This window comes from Entelurus aequoreus, linkage group LG26 (assembly GCF_033978785.1).
Source record: "Entelurus aequoreus isolate RoL-2023_Sb linkage group LG26, RoL_Eaeq_v1.1, whole genome shotgun sequence".
Lineage (NCBI taxonomy): Eukaryota > Metazoa > Chordata > Actinopteri > Syngnathiformes > Syngnathidae > Entelurus > Entelurus aequoreus.
In genome coordinates, this window is record NC_084756.1 from 29,291,860 (window position 1) to 29,311,859 (window position 20,000).

Below are 20,000 nucleotides of genomic sequence, written 5' to 3' on the forward strand. Positions count from 1 at the left end.
AATTATCATTTTAGGTGAATTGAATGTTTAAAAATGAGTTTTTTTGCGTTTTTGCTGACATTTTACATGACTGCACTTAAGATGGCAGGCTGAAAAAGGTTATTATTTTATAAAAATAGCAAATTTATTTTCATTTTTTTCCATTTATTTCAGGCAATGACATTAAAAAAAATGCACAAAGTTGACAACACATAATAAAACAAATAAATTAGAGATGTCCGATAATGGCTTTTTTGCTGATATCCGATATTGTCCTACTCTTAATTACCGATTCCATATCAACCGATACCGATATATACAGTCGTGGAATTAACACATTATTATGCCTAATTAGTTTGTGATGTGTTTTCCAAAATAAATCAACTCAGTTATGGAAAAAAATGCCAACATGGCACTGCCATATTTATTATGAAGTCATAAAGTGCATTTTTTTTTTAACATGCCTCAAAACAGCAGCTTGGAATTTGGCACATGTTCTCCCTGAGCGAGCATGAAGAGGTTGAGGTGGGCGGGGTTGGGGGGGGTTAGCGGGGGGTGTATATTGTAGCGTCCCAGACGAGTTAGTGCTGCAAGGGGTTCTGCGTATTTGTTCTGTTGTGTTTATGTTCTGTTACGGTGCGGATGTTCTCCCCGAAACGTGTTTGTCATTCTTGTTTGGTGTGGGTTCACAGTGTGGCGCATATTTGTAACAGTGTAAAGTTGTTCATACGGCCACCCTCAGTGTGACCTGTATGGCTGTTGACCAAGTATGCCTTGCATTCACTTGTGTGCGTGAAAAGCCGTAGATAATATGTGATCGGGCCGGCACGCAAAGGCAGTGCCTTTAAGGTTTATTGGCGCTCTGTACTTCTCCCTACGTCCGTGTACACAGCGGCGTTTTAAAAAGGCATACATTTTACTTTTTGAAACAGATACCGATAATTCCCGATATTACATTTTAAAGCATTTATCGGCCGATAATATCGGCAGTCCGATATTATCGGACATCTTTAAAATTAATATAGTGCAAAAAGGTAATGTACAGTATGTAATGCATACTGTACAAATCATTTATGGTTGCTTTATGGCTCATGAAAAAAAAAAAAAATTTAAACTGCACTTTGTTAGTGGACTTTTTATCAACACTAGCATTTTTGAAATTTTTTGTGTTCGTCCCTGCTTGAAGAGTTCTATAATTACAACAGTCCAAAGAGTCTGTTAAATGCGTCGTGACTGGCGAGCGCAGGGAAAACAATGGTTAAGATTCCATGGGAGAGTTGCTTTGTGTACATGCTGAGACAGCTGTGGATGTTATTTTTCACGGTTTTAAAGAGAACATATTAGGGCTGTGAATCTTTGGGTGTCCCACGATTCGATTCAATATCGATTTTTTTTTCCGATTCAACACGATTCTCGATCCAAAAACGATATTTTCCCGATTCAAAGGATTCTCTATTCATGGAATACATAGATTCATCAGGATCTACCCCAGTCTGCTGACATGCAAGCAGAGTAGTAGATTTTGGTAAAAAGCTTTTATAATTGTAAAGGACAATGTTTTATCAACTGATTGCAATAATGTACATTTGTTTAACTATTAAATGAACCAAAAATATGACTTATTTTATCTTTGTGAAAATATTGGACACAGTGTGTTGTCAAGCTTATGAGATGCGATGCAAGTTGTAAGCCACTGTGACACTATTGTTCCTTTTTTTAATTTTTATAAATGTCTAATGATAATGTCAATGAGGGATTTTTAATCGCTGCTATGTTGAAATTGTAACTAATATTGATACTAGGGATGTCCGATAATGGCTTTTTGCCGATATCCGATATTCCGATATTGTCCAACTCTTTAATTACCGATACCGATATCAACCGATACCGATATCAACCGATATGTGGAATTAACACATTATTATGCCTAATTTGGACAACCATGTATGGTGAAGATAAGGTACTTTTTAAAAAAATTAGTAAAATAAAATAAATACATTAAAAACATTTTCTTGAATAAAAAATAAAGTACAACAATATAAAAACAGTTACATAGAAACTAGTAATGAATGAAAATGAGTAAAATTAACTGTTAAAGGTTAGTACTATTAGTGGACCAGCAACACGCACAATCATGTGTGCTTACGGACTGTATCCCTTGCAGACTGTATTGATATATATTGATATATAATGTAGGAACCAGAATATTAATAACAGAAAGAAACAACCCTTTTGTGTGAATGAGTGTAAATGGGGGAGGGAGGTTTTTTGGGTTGGTGCACTAATTGTAAGTGTATCTTGTGTTTTTTATGTTGATTTAATAAAAAAAAACAAAAAACGATACCGATAATTAAAAAAACGATACCGATAATTTCCGATATTACATTTTAACGCATATATCGGCCGATAATATCGGCAGGCCGATATTATCGGACATCTCTAATTGATACTGTTGTTGATAATATTCATTTTTGTTTCACTACTTTTGGTTTGTTCTGTGTGGTGTTTGTGTCTCCTCTCAATTGCTCTGTTTATTGCGGTTCTGAGTGTTGCTGGGTCGGGTTTGGTTTTGGAATTGGATTGCATTGATATGGTATTGCTGTGTATTGTTTTGTTGGATTGATTAATTTAGAAAAAAAAGGAAAAAAAAAAAAAAGAAAAGAAAAAATCAAGAAAAAAAAAAGATTTTTTTAAAAATGAGAATCGATTCTGAATCGCACAACGTGAGAATCGCGAATCGAATTCGAATTGATTTTTTTCCCACACCCCTAGAACCTATATATGAGGTGGCATGTCCACACGAACTCGGACAGTTTCAAAAACGCGTATCCGGCGTTAAGACGATCTCCGTCCACAAAAACGTTGTTTCGAAATGGTCTCTGTCTACTCACAAATGCATACACCTGCTGTCATGCATGTGTTTGTCCAATCAGAAGCCTGGAAAAGCCGCCACAGCTGACTTAGACTTAAACTTAGACTAAGACTTTTTATCGTCATTCAAATTTGGACTTTACAGTACAGATAAGAACGACATTTTGTTGCATTAGCTCATTGTAGTGCAGGATAGAAGAGCAATAAGGTGCAGATATAAATAAATAGATTACTGTACAGATAAATATATTGCACTTTTTCATATGTATCCAGGTTTATGGATGTATGTTATATTGTCTTTATATTCCAGCGAGTTAATCCATTTTTAGGGGGGAATTGAGGGGATAATTATGATTGGTGGCATTATTATATTGTTTATTATTATGTTTATTTTGAGATACTAGACATTAGTGTTGTCCCGATACCAATATTTTGGTACCGGTGCCAAAATGTATGTCGATACTTTTCTAAATAAAGGGGACCACAAAAAATGGCATTATTGACTTTATTTTGACAAAAAATCGTAGGGTACATTAAACATATGTTTATTATTGCAATTTTGTCCTTAAATAAAATACTGAACATACAAGACAACTTGTCTTGTATTAGTAAGTAAGCAAACAAAGGCTCCTAATTTAGTCTGCTGACATATGCAGTGACATATTGTGTCATTTTCCATGATATTATTTTGTCAAAATGATTAAGGACAAGTGGTAGAAAATGAATTATTAATTCACTTGTTCATTTACTGTTAATATCTGCTTACTCTCTTTTTTAACATGTTCTATCTATACTTCTGTTAAAATGTAATAATCACTTATTCTTCTGTTGTTTTGATGCTTTACGTTAGTTTTGGATGATACCACAAATTTGGGTATCAATTTGATACCAAGTAGTTACAGGATCATACGTCCTGATGTGACATATTTTCGGAGTTTATTAATATAATACAAATTTTTTAAAAAATTAAAGATGTTGTGATGATGAAAAATATTGATGTAATCATAGTAGTATCGACTAGATACGCTGCTGTACTTGGTATCATTACAGTGGATGTCAGGTGTAGATCCACCAATGGTGTTTGTTTACATTTTGACGCCGGTGAGCTACGGTGTGTAGTGAAGCATGTTTAGCTATTCCTCGTCCTGCAGGGATGATACTTGTAAGCAACTTACTTTATTTGTCGCCATGGAGGCGAGGATTAGTGATTTAGAAGTAGCTAAAACACTGCAGTCTCCGGACGGACTTTAGCTGCTAGCTCGTCTTAAAGCACCTCTTCCTGAGGGCGTTTCAGTGTTATAACTTCACCTTTATCGTTAGTTTTTTAAGCCAAAATGCGTCCGTTCTCCCTTTTCTGTCTACAGACAGTGTCTGCTTGTAAGTACTCTGTGATTGTGCGCTGCCGAACATGCTCGTCTGCTCGTAAACCAGCAATGACACAACGTGACGACGACGACGGGGGGGGGGTGGGGTATAGTACCGAATATGATTCATTAGTATCGCGGTACTATACTAATACCGGTATACCGTACAACCCTACAAGACATACAATGCCATGCACATTCCACTTAAACAGAGCCTGGGAACATTATGAACACTTGTGGAAATATAACACATTTAATCATATATTACCTGTGCATATTACATTATTTCTAATATTAGCGCACACCATTGGCGTTGCTAGGCCTGTTTTAAAATATTCTTAAGCCCCCCTAAATAATTTGGTGTTAAAAAAAAAAAAAAAAAAAAAAAAAATCTATTTTATTTTTTACAAATACATGGCGACATATTCATTATAAAGTGGCCTGAATATGAGTTGAAATAAATAATCATATAACCTGTCATTATTCACTCTGTTTCCCCTCACTTCATAGCGTAAGGTAGAGAGCCCCTTTAGTGCGTCGGTATCCAATCCATTCCACTTGTTCATATAGAAAATGCCCCCATCACTCAAAATCCAGTCCGCTTTTTCTCTCCGACCTTGCTTGCGGTCCTTGAACTTGTTCACATACAAAATGCCCACATCACTCAAAATCCAGTCCGCATTTTCTCCGCGACCTTGCTTGCGGTCCTGCAGGTGTACGAAGCACATTAGCACACAGCACTGCAGAACAAGAACGTGAACGGATGCAAAATGGACATAAGAAACTTTTTAAAGAAAGTAAGTATTCATCACTGCTTGTAGTAAAATGTATTAGCTCCACTTTACACCAGGTCTGGGTTTGACAAAAAGTTACATTCCCGCTCTAAAACAATGCTGCTACTTAGTTAGCTAGTTAGCCTGAAATGCATCATGAAGATCCTGGTTATTTATAAAGTTAAATGTGCTTGTGCGCTACGTTCGCACGTATCCTGTGCATCTCCTGGGGGCTAAGCCCCCCCTGTCCTAAAAAGCTAGCACTAACAAGGAGTCAAGGAATACCGTAATTTCCGGACTATAAGCTGCTACTTTTTCCCCTCGTTCTGGTCCCTGCGGCTTATACAAGGGTGCGGCTTATTTACGGCCTGTTCTTCTCCGACACCGACGAAGAAGATTTCGGTGGTTTTAGTACGCAGGAGGAAGACGATGACACAATGATTAAAGACTGACTTTTCATATACCGGTAGGCTGGTTTTTTTGATAACGTACAGGCGAGCACTTTGTATTACATTGCACCGTTGTATTATTTGTACTCTGCACGAATGCTGTTCGCCATGTCAAAGATGTGAAAGTTTGATTGAATGATTGAAAGATTTATTGTTAATAAATGGGACGCTTTGTGTTCCCAAACAGTCATCTCTGTCCCGACAATCCCCTCCGTGGTAGCAGGAACCCCTATATACTACGGTAATTACATCGGCCTGCCGATATTATCGGCCTATAAATGCGTTAAAATGTTTTTTTATTATCGGTATCGTTTTTTTTTTGTGTTTTTTTTTTTTTTTTTTTTTTAATTAAATCAACATAAAAAACACAAGATACACTTACAATTAATGCACCAACCCAAAAAACCTCCCTCCTCATTCACACAAAAGGGTTGTTTCTTTCTGTTATTAATATTATGGTTCCTACATTATATATCAATATATATCAATACAGTCTGCAAGGGATACAGTCCGTAAGCACACATGATTGTGCGTGCTGCTGGTCCACTAATAGTACTAACCTTTAACAGTTAATGTTACTCATTTTCATTAATTACTAGTTTCTATGTAACTGTTTTTATATTGTTTTACTTTCTTTTTTATTCAAGAAAATGTTTTTAATTTATTTATCTTATTTTATTTTATTTTATTTTTTTAAAAGTACCTTATCTTCACCATACCTGGTTGTCCAAATTAGACATAATAATGTGTTAATTCCACGACTGTATATATCGGTTGATATCGGTAACGGTTGATATCGGTATCGGTAATTAAAGAGTTGGACAATATCGGAATATCGGATATCGGCAAAAAGCCATTATCGGACATCCCTAGTAATTACACATCAAAACCCTGCGGCTTATAGTCGGGTGCGGCTTATATATGGAGCAATCTGTATTTTCCCCTAAATTTAGCTGGTGCGGCTTATAGTCAGGTGCGGCTTATAGTCCGGAAATTACGGTAGTTAAGTGCCAAAGTGCACGGACGTGCGTGTGCCGCTGCAAAACTTTGGTGGAGTTATAATGCATTTAATCATCAATAAAGTGATATATATATATATATATATATACATGTGCAATGACGTGCATATTGTAATGTCTTTCACATCAGCACACACTAACAAGGAGGAAGAAACATACATCATGTTTATTTTTAGTTGCTTAGGCGCGTTATATGCGCACACACGTTCGAGCTCCGTCTACACAAACGGAACCAACACAGGTACGTTAACTTCACGATCTGATGTTAAATACGGATACAAAGAAGAGATAATGTTGGACCTTTCTTATGACATATAGCAACATGTCTTGTCAAAGTTGTATCATGAATCAATTTAAGTGGACCCCGACTTAAACAAGTTGAAAAACTTATTGGGGTGTTACCATTTAGTGGTCAATTGTACGGAATATGTACTTCACTGTGCAACCTACTAATAAAAGTCTCAATCAATCAATCAATACACTTTGACAAGAGTATCCGTGTTCGTGTGGACAAGGTCTAAAATTTCAGTCACACTTTTGTAGCAGACATATTTCTCCCATTTAGCTCACTTTTCTCACATTTAACTCACGTTTTCATACATTTAGCTCATTTCCATCACATTTATGTTTAAATTAAATGTTGACTCAAAACCAGGGGTGTCAAACTCATTTTAGATCGGGGGGCCACGTGGAGAAAAATCTACTCCCAAGTGGGCCGGACTGGTAAAATCACGGCACGATAACTTCAAAATAAAGACAACTTCGGATTGTTTTCTTTGTTTAAAAATAGAACAAGCACATTCTAAAAATGTAATCATAATGTTGTTGGTTTTTTTTTTACACTTGCATGTTGCAGTTAATAGTATTCTATCTTTATTTGTCGCTATTTATACTTTCTGAATAAATGATGTGATAATGTTCATCGGTCAACTCATTGGTGTTCATTTTCAATATATCAAGATAAAAAATAATATGAAAATCAAATTACAGGATGTTATTTATGTAGTTTGCTCATTTTCCTCGACTGGCGCACTAACATCATATGATTTTTTTTTTTTTTTAAATATGTAGCATCATATACGAAGATACAAATAATTGCTATTGCGACCTCTAGTGGACACATTTATAACAGCAGTTTATTTAATTAAAAAATGTTGGCTAATTTTTATACTTAGCAAACTCATCCCGTACATTTGACACCCCTGCACTAAATATTATATCTAAATGTTAAATATAAATCTAAATCTTAAATCCAAATCCAAATGTTAAAACAAAACCTAAATGTTACACCCAAATCTAAATGTATATGTTCAATCTAAATCAAAATGTTACATCTAAACTTAAATGTCAAATCTATATCTAAATCTTCATTCTAAATCTGAATGTGAGCGCAAAATGTTAAATGTAAACCTAAATGTTAAATCTAAATTTTGAATCTAAATCTAAATATTAAACCTAAATGTAAATGTTGATTCCAAACACAAAGTTTAAATCTTAAATATACATTTGAGCGCTAAATGTTAACTTAAATCTAAATCTTAAATCTAAATATAAAAGAAAGCACTAAATCGTTTGCCTACTGTAAAAATGAATATTTATAGAATGTTGACTCTAAATACATCTAAATATTAAATGTAAATCTAAATGTTAAATCGAAGTTTTAAATCCAAATCCAAATGTTAAATCTAAATCTAAATTGTGAATCTAAATGTAAATATTAAACCTAAATCTAAATGTTGATTCCAAACACCATGTTTAAATCTTAAATATACATTTGAGCGCTAAATGTTAAATCTAAACATAAATGCTCAACTTAAATCTAAATCTTAAATCTAAATCTAAAAGTAAGCGCTAAATCTTTTGCCTACTGTAAAGATGAATATTCGTAGAATGTTGACTCTAAATATGATATCTAAATATTACATGTAAATCTAAATGTTAAATCTAAATATTAAATCCAAATCCAAATGTTAAATCTAAATCTAAATTTTGAATCTAAATCTAAATATTAAACCTAAATCTAAATGTTGATTCCAAACACAAAGTTTAAATCTTAAATATACATTTGAGCACTAAATGTTAAATCTAAACATAAATGTTAAACCTAAATCTAAATCTTAAATCTAAATCTAAAAGAAAGCGCTAAATCGTTTGCCTACTGTAAAAATGAATATTTATAGAATGTTGACTCAAAATACATCTAAATATTAAATGTAAATCTAAATGTTAAATCTAAGTTTTAAATCCAAATCCAAATGTTAAATCTAAACCTAAATGTTACACCTAAATCTAAATGTATATGTTAAATCTAAATCTAAATGTTACAACTAAACCTAAATGTCAAATCTATATCGAGATCTTAATTCTAAATCTGAATGTGAGCGCAAAATGTTAAATATAAACCTCACTGTTAAATCTAAATCTAAATGGTAAATCTACATTTTAAATCTCAATCTAAATATTAAACCTAAATCTAAATGTTGAATCCAAACACAAAGGTTGAATCTTAAATACAAAATGTGTTCGCTAAATGTTAATCTAAACCTAAATGTTAAACCTAAATCTAAATCTTAAATATAAATGTAAGCGCGGAATATTTTGCCTACTATAAAGATGATTATTAATAAATTGTCAATATTCCACCAATCCGAGGCCTGTCAGCCGCAAAGCCGCGTCCACATCTCTGCCTTTTAGTACGTGACACTCATACATCTTTCATACTGCGGAAGAAGGAAACATGACAAATTCTTAATGACAAATAATGTCGATAAAGTTGCATATTTTCAAAAATGTTAGCTCCAAACGTGTGAGTGTGCAAGGTGTGTTGCATAAAGACAATTAGACGCTCAAACAGCTCAATTTTTGTTTCATCTGACCACAGAACTTTCCTCCAGAAGGTCTTATATTTGTCCATGTGATGTTAGATCAGGGGTCACCAACCTTTTTGAAACCAAGAGCTACTTCTTGGGTACTGATTAATGCGAAGGGCTACCAGTTTGATACACACTTAAATACATTTCCAGAAATAGCCAATTTGCTCAATTTACCTTTAACTCTATGTTATTATTAATAATAATTGAACGGTTCAAAAGAGGAGAAAACATGAAAAAAATGACAATTACATTTTGAAACATAGTTTATCTTCAATTTCGACTCTTTAAAATTCAAAATTAAACCGACAAAAAGAAGAGAAAAACTAGCTAATTTGAATATTTTTTTTAAAATTAAAAAAATAATTTATGGAACATTAGTAATTTTTCCTGATTAAGATTAATTTTAGAATTTTGATGACATGTTTTGAATAGGTTACAATCCAATCTACACTTTGTTAGAATATATAACAAATTGGACCAAGCTATATTTCTAACAAAGACAAATAATTATTTCTTCTAGATTTTCCAGAACAAAAATTTTAAAAGAAATTCAAAAGACTTTGAAATAAGATTTAAATTTGATTCTACAGATTTTCTAGATTTGCCAGAATTTTTTTAAAAATTTTTAATCATAATAAGTTTGAAGAAATATTTCACAAATATTCTTCATCGAAAAAACAGAAGCTAAAATGAAGAATTAAATCAAAATTGATTTATTATTCTTTACAATAAAAACATTTTTTTTTACTTGAACATTGATTTAAATTGTCAGGAAAGAAGAGGAAGGAATTAAAAAGGTAAATGTGTTTAAAAATCCTAAAATCATTTTTAAGGTTGTATTTTTTCTCCAAAATTGTCTTTCTGAAAGTTATAAGAAGCAAAGTAAAACAAATTATGAATTTATTTAAACAAGTGAAGACCAAGTCTTTAAAATATTTTCTTGGATTTTCAAATTCTATTTGAGTTTTGTCTCTCTTAGAATTAAAAATGTCGAGCAAAGCGAGACCAGCTTGCTAGGAAATAAATACAATTTAAAAAATAGAGGCAGCTCACTGGTAAGTGCTGCTATTTGAGCTATTTTTACAACAGGCCAGCGGGCGACTCATCTGGTCCTTACGGGCTACCTGGTACCCGCGGGCACCACGTTGGTGACCCCTGTGTTAGATGAAACAAAAATTGAGCTGTTTGGCCACAATACCCATGGAGGAGAAAAGGTGAGGCCTTCAATCCCAGGAACATCATCCCTACCGTCAAGCATGGTGGTGGTAGTATTATGCTCTGGGCCTGTTTTGCTGCCAATGGAACTGGTGCTTTACAGAGAGTAAATGGGACAATGAAAAAGGAGGATTACCTCCAAATTCTTCAGGACAACCTAAAATCATCAGCCCGGAGGTTGGGTCTTGGGCGTAGTTGGGTGTTCCAACAGGACAATGACCCCAAACACATGTCAAAAGTATTAAAGCTAAATCAGGCTAGAATTGAGGTTTGTATAATGCTTCTCGTTAGCGCCAATAGGCAGTAGCGCTCGATGCTGCGTCTACTTATAAGATGTCTATGTTTGCCACCCCTGATCTAAATGTTATGTTATCACTGCACCTTAACTGTTATCTAAACACGGAGGTGAAGCACCACCCACCTCTGAACAGCAGGCGTTCGCTGCAGTGGTGTCGTTCCCGGCAAAAATAGTCCTTTGTTTTCGCGGGAAAACAACTTGCTATGGCTTTAAACCTGATATTTCCATAACGTAGCCTTTTTTTTGTCCATTTCTGCTCGTTTGTGGCTCATCTGTAACAAGTGAACTGTAGCCAAATTTATAGTTGACAGCCCTAGTTTTTTTTACAGTATAAACCTTTCACCAGCCCCTTGTCAGAATTGTTCTATCTAAATCATCACAATACTTTGTGTTGAAGTGAGTTCCTAGCAGGGGGACGGGTGCTGTCTTTGAAACCTACCAAGAAGAATGCTGGTAAAACTCCACAATGTAAGGGGGAGAGCCACATGAAGGGTTTTCTGTTTTCTCTCATGTATGGTTATCAACAGAAGGATGTTGTTCTGGCCCAAGGACTTCAAAGCGGAGAGATGACAGGATCTGCCCAATTTCCAGACGAACTCTTTTTGAACTATTTTATGGACCTCTTTTTGAAGTATTTTACGAAGTCTTTTTGAACTATTTTATGGAACTTTTTTTGAAGTATTTTACAAACTCTTTTTGAACTATTTTATGGAACTCTTTTTGAACTGACCTTTTCTGTGAATTGTTTACGACCTTTTCTGTGAACTTTTTTGCGACCTTGGTCCTTTGGAAACAGCGATGGCCAGGTGGTCGGGGAGGGTCCAAAATAAAAGAAGGAGGCATGCAATATTTTGGCAGAGCGTGCTAAGATACAGTACAAGGGTACAGTGTAAAGGCGACTCTCCTCAATATATTGAGTCCAAATTTAATTCTGTCTCTGTTTGATTCTTTGCCTCTTGCCTTGTTTAATAGATGTCATCAGTGTTTGAACCTGACACCCCTCTTACAGTTCATAGCTTATAAGCTAAGTAGCTGAACTGATTTCTAAAAGATACACATGCATGTATCCCCTTGTATATCCACAGTCCATGCATTCCTAAGTCCATTCACCCATTCATCCAGCTGCTTACCTATAAGGATGAGCATGCACACCAGCAGAGCTATAAGTGCCCCCGGGCTCAGAGCTGCACTCATTACATAGGCAGTGGCATTGCAGGACTGGATGGCTCCCTCTATGTGGGGCGGAAAAAAAAAAGAGATGCCATTAGTGTACATCGGAAAAACACCATCCAGTACGCTGATTAAAAGCCATCCAGCGTGGCTCCAGGCACATTTTGAGGGGTGAGATGGTAGGGGGTTCACAAATACCGGCAGCTGACAGACAAACCCAAACAACACAGATGACCTTCCAGTGTTGATGATGATGGTGATTGCTGTTAATGGTCTCGTGCACACCTGTGTCACAGCCACAGATGTGAATGGTCAGGGTGCCCGTGGAGCTGAGGGAGGGGGGGCCGCTGTCCACCACCAGGATGGGCAGGAAGTAGACGTTCTGCTCGTGGCGGTTGAAGCCCGAGCGCTGCGTCCGGATGCCAGCCGTGGTGTCTGGGTGGTCATGCAAGGGAGACGCAGATCAAAAATAATGAACAGTGTGTCATTAATAGTCTTGCATTTGTATTCACTGAGAATGAATTGGTTTGTACAGAGTAACACCTTCTTATAGTAAAATGTAATAATATCACAGCTATATTAACGATGCCATCGAAAACATTTTCTCCCTCTTTGAGTCTTACACCAGGCCGTTCCGTGGTTGCCCGCCTCGCCATATGACTCTTCCCCGCTGGTTGCGAGGACATATGGCCAGGCTCACTGGGGTGAGTTTTTCTTTGCCCGTATGTGGGCTCTGTACCGAGGATGTCGTTGTGGCTTGTGCAGCCCTTTGAGACACTTGTGATTTAGGGCTATATAAATAAACATTGATTGATTGATTGATTGACCCACCGTCAAGTCCTCCCTCCGCCCTCCCGTTACTTTAGACATTTTTTTTTCTTTTTGTTTTCTAGAATGTCTGGTATCTGTTTTGTTGGGGGGGGGAGCATTCTGTTACGGCTAGTTACACTAGTCCATGCCTTTATGTTGGGTTGAGTTGAGTTGAGTTGAGTTGAATTGAATTGAGTTGAGTTTGAGTTTATTTGCAACATGCATGCATACAACATGATACATCACAATTTCCAGTTTCTCTATTCAACATGTTCGAAAAGGAGTAGGAAGAAGCAGAGCTTATTTAATCCTACCTCTTTTCCTTTACATAAAAGTTGCTAAAACTTTTGTTCACTTCCTGTTCTCAGTGTGCTCCATAAGTATTAACAATAAAAATAAATAAATAAATAAATAATAATTAGTGGAGTAAGTTATATTTCATATGGTGAGATAAGTAAGATTATCTAGAAAATGAATGGATGGATGGAATAAATTCAGAATGTTTATCATGGTTCTTCTTCTTTGTACTTTGTAAACACTTTAAGTTTGAAGACTTTCTTGAAGTAGATCATATTAGTACATCGTTTGATTTCTTTGCTTAATCCATTCCATAATTTAATTCCACATACTGATCTACTGAAGGTCTTAAGTGTTGTACGTGCGTACAAATGTTTTAAATTTCATTTTTCTCTAAGGTTATATTTCTCCTCTTTTGTTGAGAATAATTGTTGTATATTATTGGGTAGCAGATTGTAGTTTGGTTGTGTATAGTTTTAGCTGTTTGCAAATTCACTATGTAGGGTTTTGTTAGTGTTCTCCGGGTGTTTTGTGTTAGTTCCTGTCCCGTGCTTTTATTTTGGCGGCTTTCCCGGTTTGGTTGGTGTTTTCCCGGGGCTGCTTCACTCCTGTCCCACAGCATTTCCCCTTACCTGTTTTCTGTTCGCAATCAAGACTATCTAAGTTGTTCCTTTTTCTACCTTCGTTGTCGGGACATTGATGATGTTGTCAGGCTTGTCACTGGCAGTTTGGTTATGTTCTGGTTTTTCTCTGTGTTTTATTTCCTGTCAGCGCTCTTATTTCGGTTTCTTTTCCTGCACGTCTCCCGGAGCGCTTGTTTCCCTCAACTGTCCCTGATTGGCAGTCTGGCACACCTGGTGGAAATTGCCAATCAGGCTACTATATATACCTGCCTCGCCCTCCAGTCAGTGCTGGAGTATTGCTAGCTGTTTGCGGTTTGCTGTCTCCTAGTTCCTCGTATTTTGTATCCGGTTTCCTGGTTTCTGATTGCTCTCTCCAGTTCTCCTTGATTCCTGTTGCCTGGTTCCTGGTTCCTGTTTTCCTGTATTTCTTTTGGACATTAAAGTCACGTTTTCCTGCATCAAGCCTGCCATCTCTGCACTTTGGGGTTCGTCACCAACATTCCTTGACAGTTGTTATCGTTTCATTGGACAACAGTGGAGCTTTTTGATGCTAAACCTAACATGCACTACTTTGTAGACGCCGTCAGCTCCACATTTCCTGTGAATGCTTTGCTGGGTTTCAGCAGTTTTGTCTTGTTTTATTTTCTTCATAGTCTGTCCGTGCAAAGCTCTTCTTGTTGCTCTCGCGTTTTGGTTCATTTATCGATAAATAGCCCTTTTTATCTCACGCTCCTACCTCGTTCATCTGCATCCTAAAAATCACAATAACCTGCGTCTTCCACGACGGATCGCATGTCAACGCTTGACAAAAGGCTGGCCACAATTTGGGGAAACATGGTATGGTTAATATCCCGTAAATTTGAAATTACAGAATATTTATTCAAATCAAGTAGGGTTATGCTCTTGAATATGCATTAAGACAAAAACAATATTTGAAATATGATATTCACTATAATATAATACAATAGTGTTTTATGCTGTATATTTTGATGGAGTTTTCAATCTGTTAATCCTGCACACTAGCTAACGACAAAATCAGGATTATTGCCTCATTGGCAAAAGTGATAATTTAGCGTCCCTATATAGTTGTGAAATAAAGTTACATTTAAGACATCCCATAATGTTGTGTTTCTTAGCCATAGGGTCCTATTGCTGGGCTGCGAGTGTTTCCGAGATGGCCGCCAAAAAATATCGGTTTCTCCGCTGTGGTCCGTACGGGCCGCAGCGGTACTAAGTTGCAATACAGTTTTCCACCACTTGTGGCAGTAACGACAATATCAAACAAACAGAAGAAAAAGCCATAGAACATTTTCGGTAACACTTTAGTATGGGGAACACATATTCACCATTAATTACTTGCTTATTAACATGCACATTAGTAACATATTGGCTCTTAATTAGTCATTATTGTCATGATCTGTGGTCTGGATTATGTTTTGTTATTTTTTTGACTCTTTTAGTTCCTGTTTGCGCTCCCTTGTTTGTTTTAGTTTGACGACTTATTAGTTTCACCTGCTCTAATCAGGATATTATTATTTAAGCCTGTCGTTGCCAGTTAGTCGGGCTGGCGACATTCTGTCATGACGAGGGGGTTTTCGCAGCTTTTTTTTTATTATTTTTTTTTTTTTTATTTATTTCAAACAACATTTTAAAAAAAACACAATATACACTTACCATAGTGGTTTTCGCAGCTTACTGCGAGGATTGTTCTCCCAGGACGCAAACTGACTTTTCCGGACAACGGTAGCAGGTAGGAACGAACTTAATTATTAAAATTTAAAAGGGTACAAAAAAACCCAGAAAACAACCCGAAGGCGAGCGTGCCTAACGTACGCGAAAGCTAAGGCAAACAACTAAGGACATGAAACATGAACTAACACTTAGCGTAAACTATGGACAGGGCAAAACAAAAACTCGCTAACTGTGGCATGAATAAACAAAACTTACTTGGCATGGCATGAAAGGAGCAATCGCAAGAATACAAACATGAACAGAGCATGAAAAGAACAATGTCGCCATGCCGACTAACTGGCAACGACAGGCTTAAATAATAATCTCCTGATTAGAGCAAGTGCGTGTCCCCAACACATGAGGCAGGTGAAACTAATAAGTCGTCATGGAAACTAAAACAAACAAGGGAGCGCAAACAGGAACTAACAAAAAATAACAAAACATGATCCAGACCACAGATCATGACAATTATTAAGTACTTATTAATGCCTTATTTTGCATGGCCTTATTGTACAACCAGTAAGCCATTAACTAAGAGTCTTCCCTCAATAACCTCAGAATTATTGCTTATTAGTAACCCCAACCCTAACCCTAACCCTTATATGTTCCCCTAGTGTCCACATAACATAAGCAACTAATTACCGTATTTTTCGGACTATAAGTCGCAGTTTTTTTCAAAGTTTGGCCGGGGGTGCGACTTATACTCAGGAGCGATTTATGTGTGAAATTATTAACACATTAGCGTAAAATATCAAATATTATTATTTAGCTCATTCACGTAAGAGACTAGACGTATAAGATTTCATGGGATTTAGCGATTAGGAGTGACAGATTGTTTGGTAAACGTATAGCATGTTCTATATGTTATAGTTATTTGAATGACTCTTACCATAATATGTTACGTTAACATACCAGGCACGTTCTCAGTTGGTTATTTATGCCTCATATAACGTACACTTATTCAGCCTGTTGTTTACTATTCTTTATTTATTTTAAATTGCCTTTCAAATATCTATTTTTGGTGTTGGGTTTTATGAAATAAATTTCCCCAAAAAATGCGACATACTCCAGTGCGACTTATATATGTTTTTTTTCCTTCTTTATTATGCATTTTCGGCAGGTGCGACTTATACTCCGGTGCGACTTATACTCCGAAAAATACGGTAATGGTGAATATGTTCCCCATACTAAAGTGTTACCAAATTTTCTCAAGGGCAAAAATTAAAACTAAAGTGATAAACCTGTATTTTCATTTGCACTTTAACTTTAATGACAGTTTATTAAAGAAACATATATATTGTAAATTATTGATACTTAATTGTAGTTTGAATGTATTTATTTGTAATTTTTGAATAGGATTAAAATCAAGAGTAAGATTTCTAATTTAGTGTTAATTTTTGAGTGGGCCCCAGGCTCCTCTGTAGTGGAAAAGTTGGGCCCCGAGGTCAAAAAGGTTAAGAAACCCTGCTGTAATGCATCAGCATTGTCAAATATTCCTGTTCCCCGAGTCTAAGGGAGCACATTGCAAAAACTTTAATCTAAGTAAGATTAAATATCTCAAATAAGGGTGATATTTGCTTATTTTCTGTCTGATAAGATCATTCTTTTCACTAAGCAGATTTTATGTTAGAGTGTTTTACTTGTTTTAAGGGTTTTGGTCCTAAATTATCTCAGTAAGATATTACAGCTTGTTGCTGAGAATTGATGACCTATATTGAGTAAAACATGCTTGAAACTAGAATATCAACTGTTGCAAAGCTGTCATCAACACTCACAAGTATAAAACTAAGTAATAATTTCTTACTTCAAGCATGAAAAAAAAATAATTTACTTAATTTAAGAACATTTTTCAACATATTGAGCAAAAAGGTCAATTTTTTTTTTCTACCAAGAAAAGTGCACTTGTTATTAGTGAGAATATACTTATTTTAAAGGTATTTTTGGGTTCATTGAGGTTAGCTAATTTTACTTGTTTTGGAAAGTCTTGACAAGCCAAATTTTCTTGTTCTATTGGCAGATAATTTTGCTTAGTTCAGGGATGTCCAAACTTTTTCCACTGAGGGCCGCACACTGAAAAATCAAAGCAAGCGGGGGCCATTTTGATATTTTTTTATTTTAAAAACCAATACAATATATGTATAAAAAATGTACATTAAGGCCTCCACTCAGGCTTGATCCCGGGGACCCCAAAGGGTTTTGGTCCAAAAAATATTTAAAATGTGTCATTATTCAGTATTATTATTTCTAGATCAACATTAGGTTATCTGTCAATATAACGTTTTTAAAGATTTAAGTCGTATGCTCTTTTTGTCAAGAAACCCAGTTTTTTTATGGAAAAAAAAACACAAAATATGCAATATTTTCACCCAATAAAATTTTTTAAGAGGATATTTCAGATTATATAATAATTGGAGCCCTAAAAAGGTCAATAACACCATTGATTTTAATTCATTATTATTTTTGAGCAATGACACTTAAAAACAAATCAAAAATTATTGGGGATCCAAAAGGGTCCTACTCATTAAAGTGTTAAAAAAATAAATTATGCATTTTTTTTACTGTTAACTTTAACACAATAATCTTGAGATCAACTTCAGATCTATCCGTCAATTATACGTTGTATTGTTGTCTATGTTTTTTGTTCGTTTTAGGCCCTTCTTTAAAAAAAAAAAAAAAAAAGCTCAATTTTTTATATGGCAAACACAAAATATTCAACATTTTCCCCAAAAAATATCTCAAAGTTGCAATATTTAATGTGACGTAATTGGAGCCTTGGATAGGTCAATAATTCATAATAACATTGATTTTGATTCATTATTATTTTTTAAAGAAAGAAACAGCCTGCATGGCAGCTTTGTGTTATTAGAGTCAACATTGCAACATTTTCTTGTTACATTTCACTGTTTGCTCTTTCATACCACTTTTTATGTTTTTAATTTTTTAATCGTATTTTAAAATGGGCCGTGGGGCCATTAAAAAATGACCTGCGGACATCACTGTTCAAAGTAAATACCCCTAATTTTTATTTATTTATTTTTTGTTTTTGAACACTGACTTTTTGCAGTGCAGTAGTTGGTGGTACCAAATGATTCTTCATGACAAGCCGGTGTACCATCAACATGATTTTACAGCTGTTCTTTTATGAACACATTTTTTTCCCCCCTCTCCCTCCCTCAAACAAATACCGCCTGGAAAATGACCAGAATGACCAGAAATTAAACGTCGCCGCTTTGTATATGAAACCTTTCCGCAGAGACAAAGATAGATGGATGAGTACACCCCCCCCCCCCCCCCCCCCCCCCCCCCCCCTCGAGGCTTTGACAAATAGACTCGCGAGCGGCTTTGTGGGCACACTTGCATTGCAGATATCAAGCAATCCATCTTCCAGAACGTACATCGTCATTATCCATGCCGCTCTCGTGCTCCTCTAGGCACACGCCGGACAATCTCTCTCTCTTAACGCCTGTGCACGGGAACATTACGCCCCTGAACATGTCCTCTTGACTTTTACACGGTTTCCCTCTCTAAATCTCAACTTTATGTTATTAGCATAACTGTTTTTTTTTCCATCTTCAATTTATTAATAAAACTCAGTCTTACCTACTGTTAGCATTTCAGCGTTTTTGCAGGCTTTTGAAATATTACCTGAGGTACTCATTACTCATGATGTACTTTGTGTTTATCTTAATGCTTATCTTTTAGCGTATGAGCTGCCGACACGTTTGCATATTATCCTGTGTCCCATTTCCGATTTTTGAAATTGTACCTGAGTATAATCCTCATGTGTGTGCTTTTGTGCTTTCTGCCCTCAAGTTACTGTCCTCCTCTGTGTCGGCATAGCAACGGTGAGCATTTTTACATCATAATTAGGCCTTTGAAGTAGTACCTGATTATAGTATGGTCAAGGCATAGCATAATGCACTTCACAGGGTGTACTCAAGTTGATATCTTGCTGTATGTTGGCATACCAACCGGTAGAATGTTAGCACCGTACCCAGCCTCATTAGGCTTTGTGTACTCTAGTTACTATACTCGTGTTATAGGCTGGCACACCCACTGCACAGACTCATTAGGCTTGTAAAATATTGACAAAATGTCTTCTCATTATATATCAACTGTAGCAATTTGTCAGCTCATGTTGCTACCTTGCTCTTTATTACTGTTGGTGATGTCCAGGTATCAATATTTTGGTACTGGTACCGGTACCAAAATTATTTTCTAAATAAAGGGGACCGCAAAAAAAGGCAGTATTGGCTTTATTTTACCAAAAAAATCTTACGGTTCATTAAACATATGTTTATTATTGCAAGTTTGTCCTTAAATAAAATAGTGAACGTACGAGACAACTTGTCTTTTAGTAGTAAGTAAGTAAACAAAAGCTCCTAATTTAGTCTGCTGACATATGCAGTAACATATTGTGTCATTTATCATTCTATTATTTTGTCAAAATTATTAAGGACAAGTGGTAAAAAATTGATTATTAATCTACTTGTTCATTTATTGTTAAATATCTGCTTACTTTCTCTTT

General features: G+C 35.7%; 1 protein-coding gene across 2 annotated transcripts in view; it reads right to left on the reverse strand.

Annotated features, from left to right (window-relative positions):
* LOC133643496 (cadherin-22-like) overlaps nucleotides 1-20,000 on the reverse strand; it is a 1,271,581-nt gene that overhangs the window by 17,511 nt on the left and 1,234,070 nt on the right. For both annotated transcript variants that reach the window (XM_062038118.1, XM_062038117.1), the window contains exons 14-15: nucleotides 12,297-12,446; nucleotides 11,972-12,073 (exon numbers count right to left, since the gene is read on the reverse strand). In XM_062038118.1, coding sequence (XP_061894102.1) covers nucleotides 11,972-12,073; nucleotides 12,297-12,446 — 252 coding nt within the window. The remainder of the gene's footprint in view (nucleotides 1-11,971; nucleotides 12,074-12,296; nucleotides 12,447-20,000) is intronic.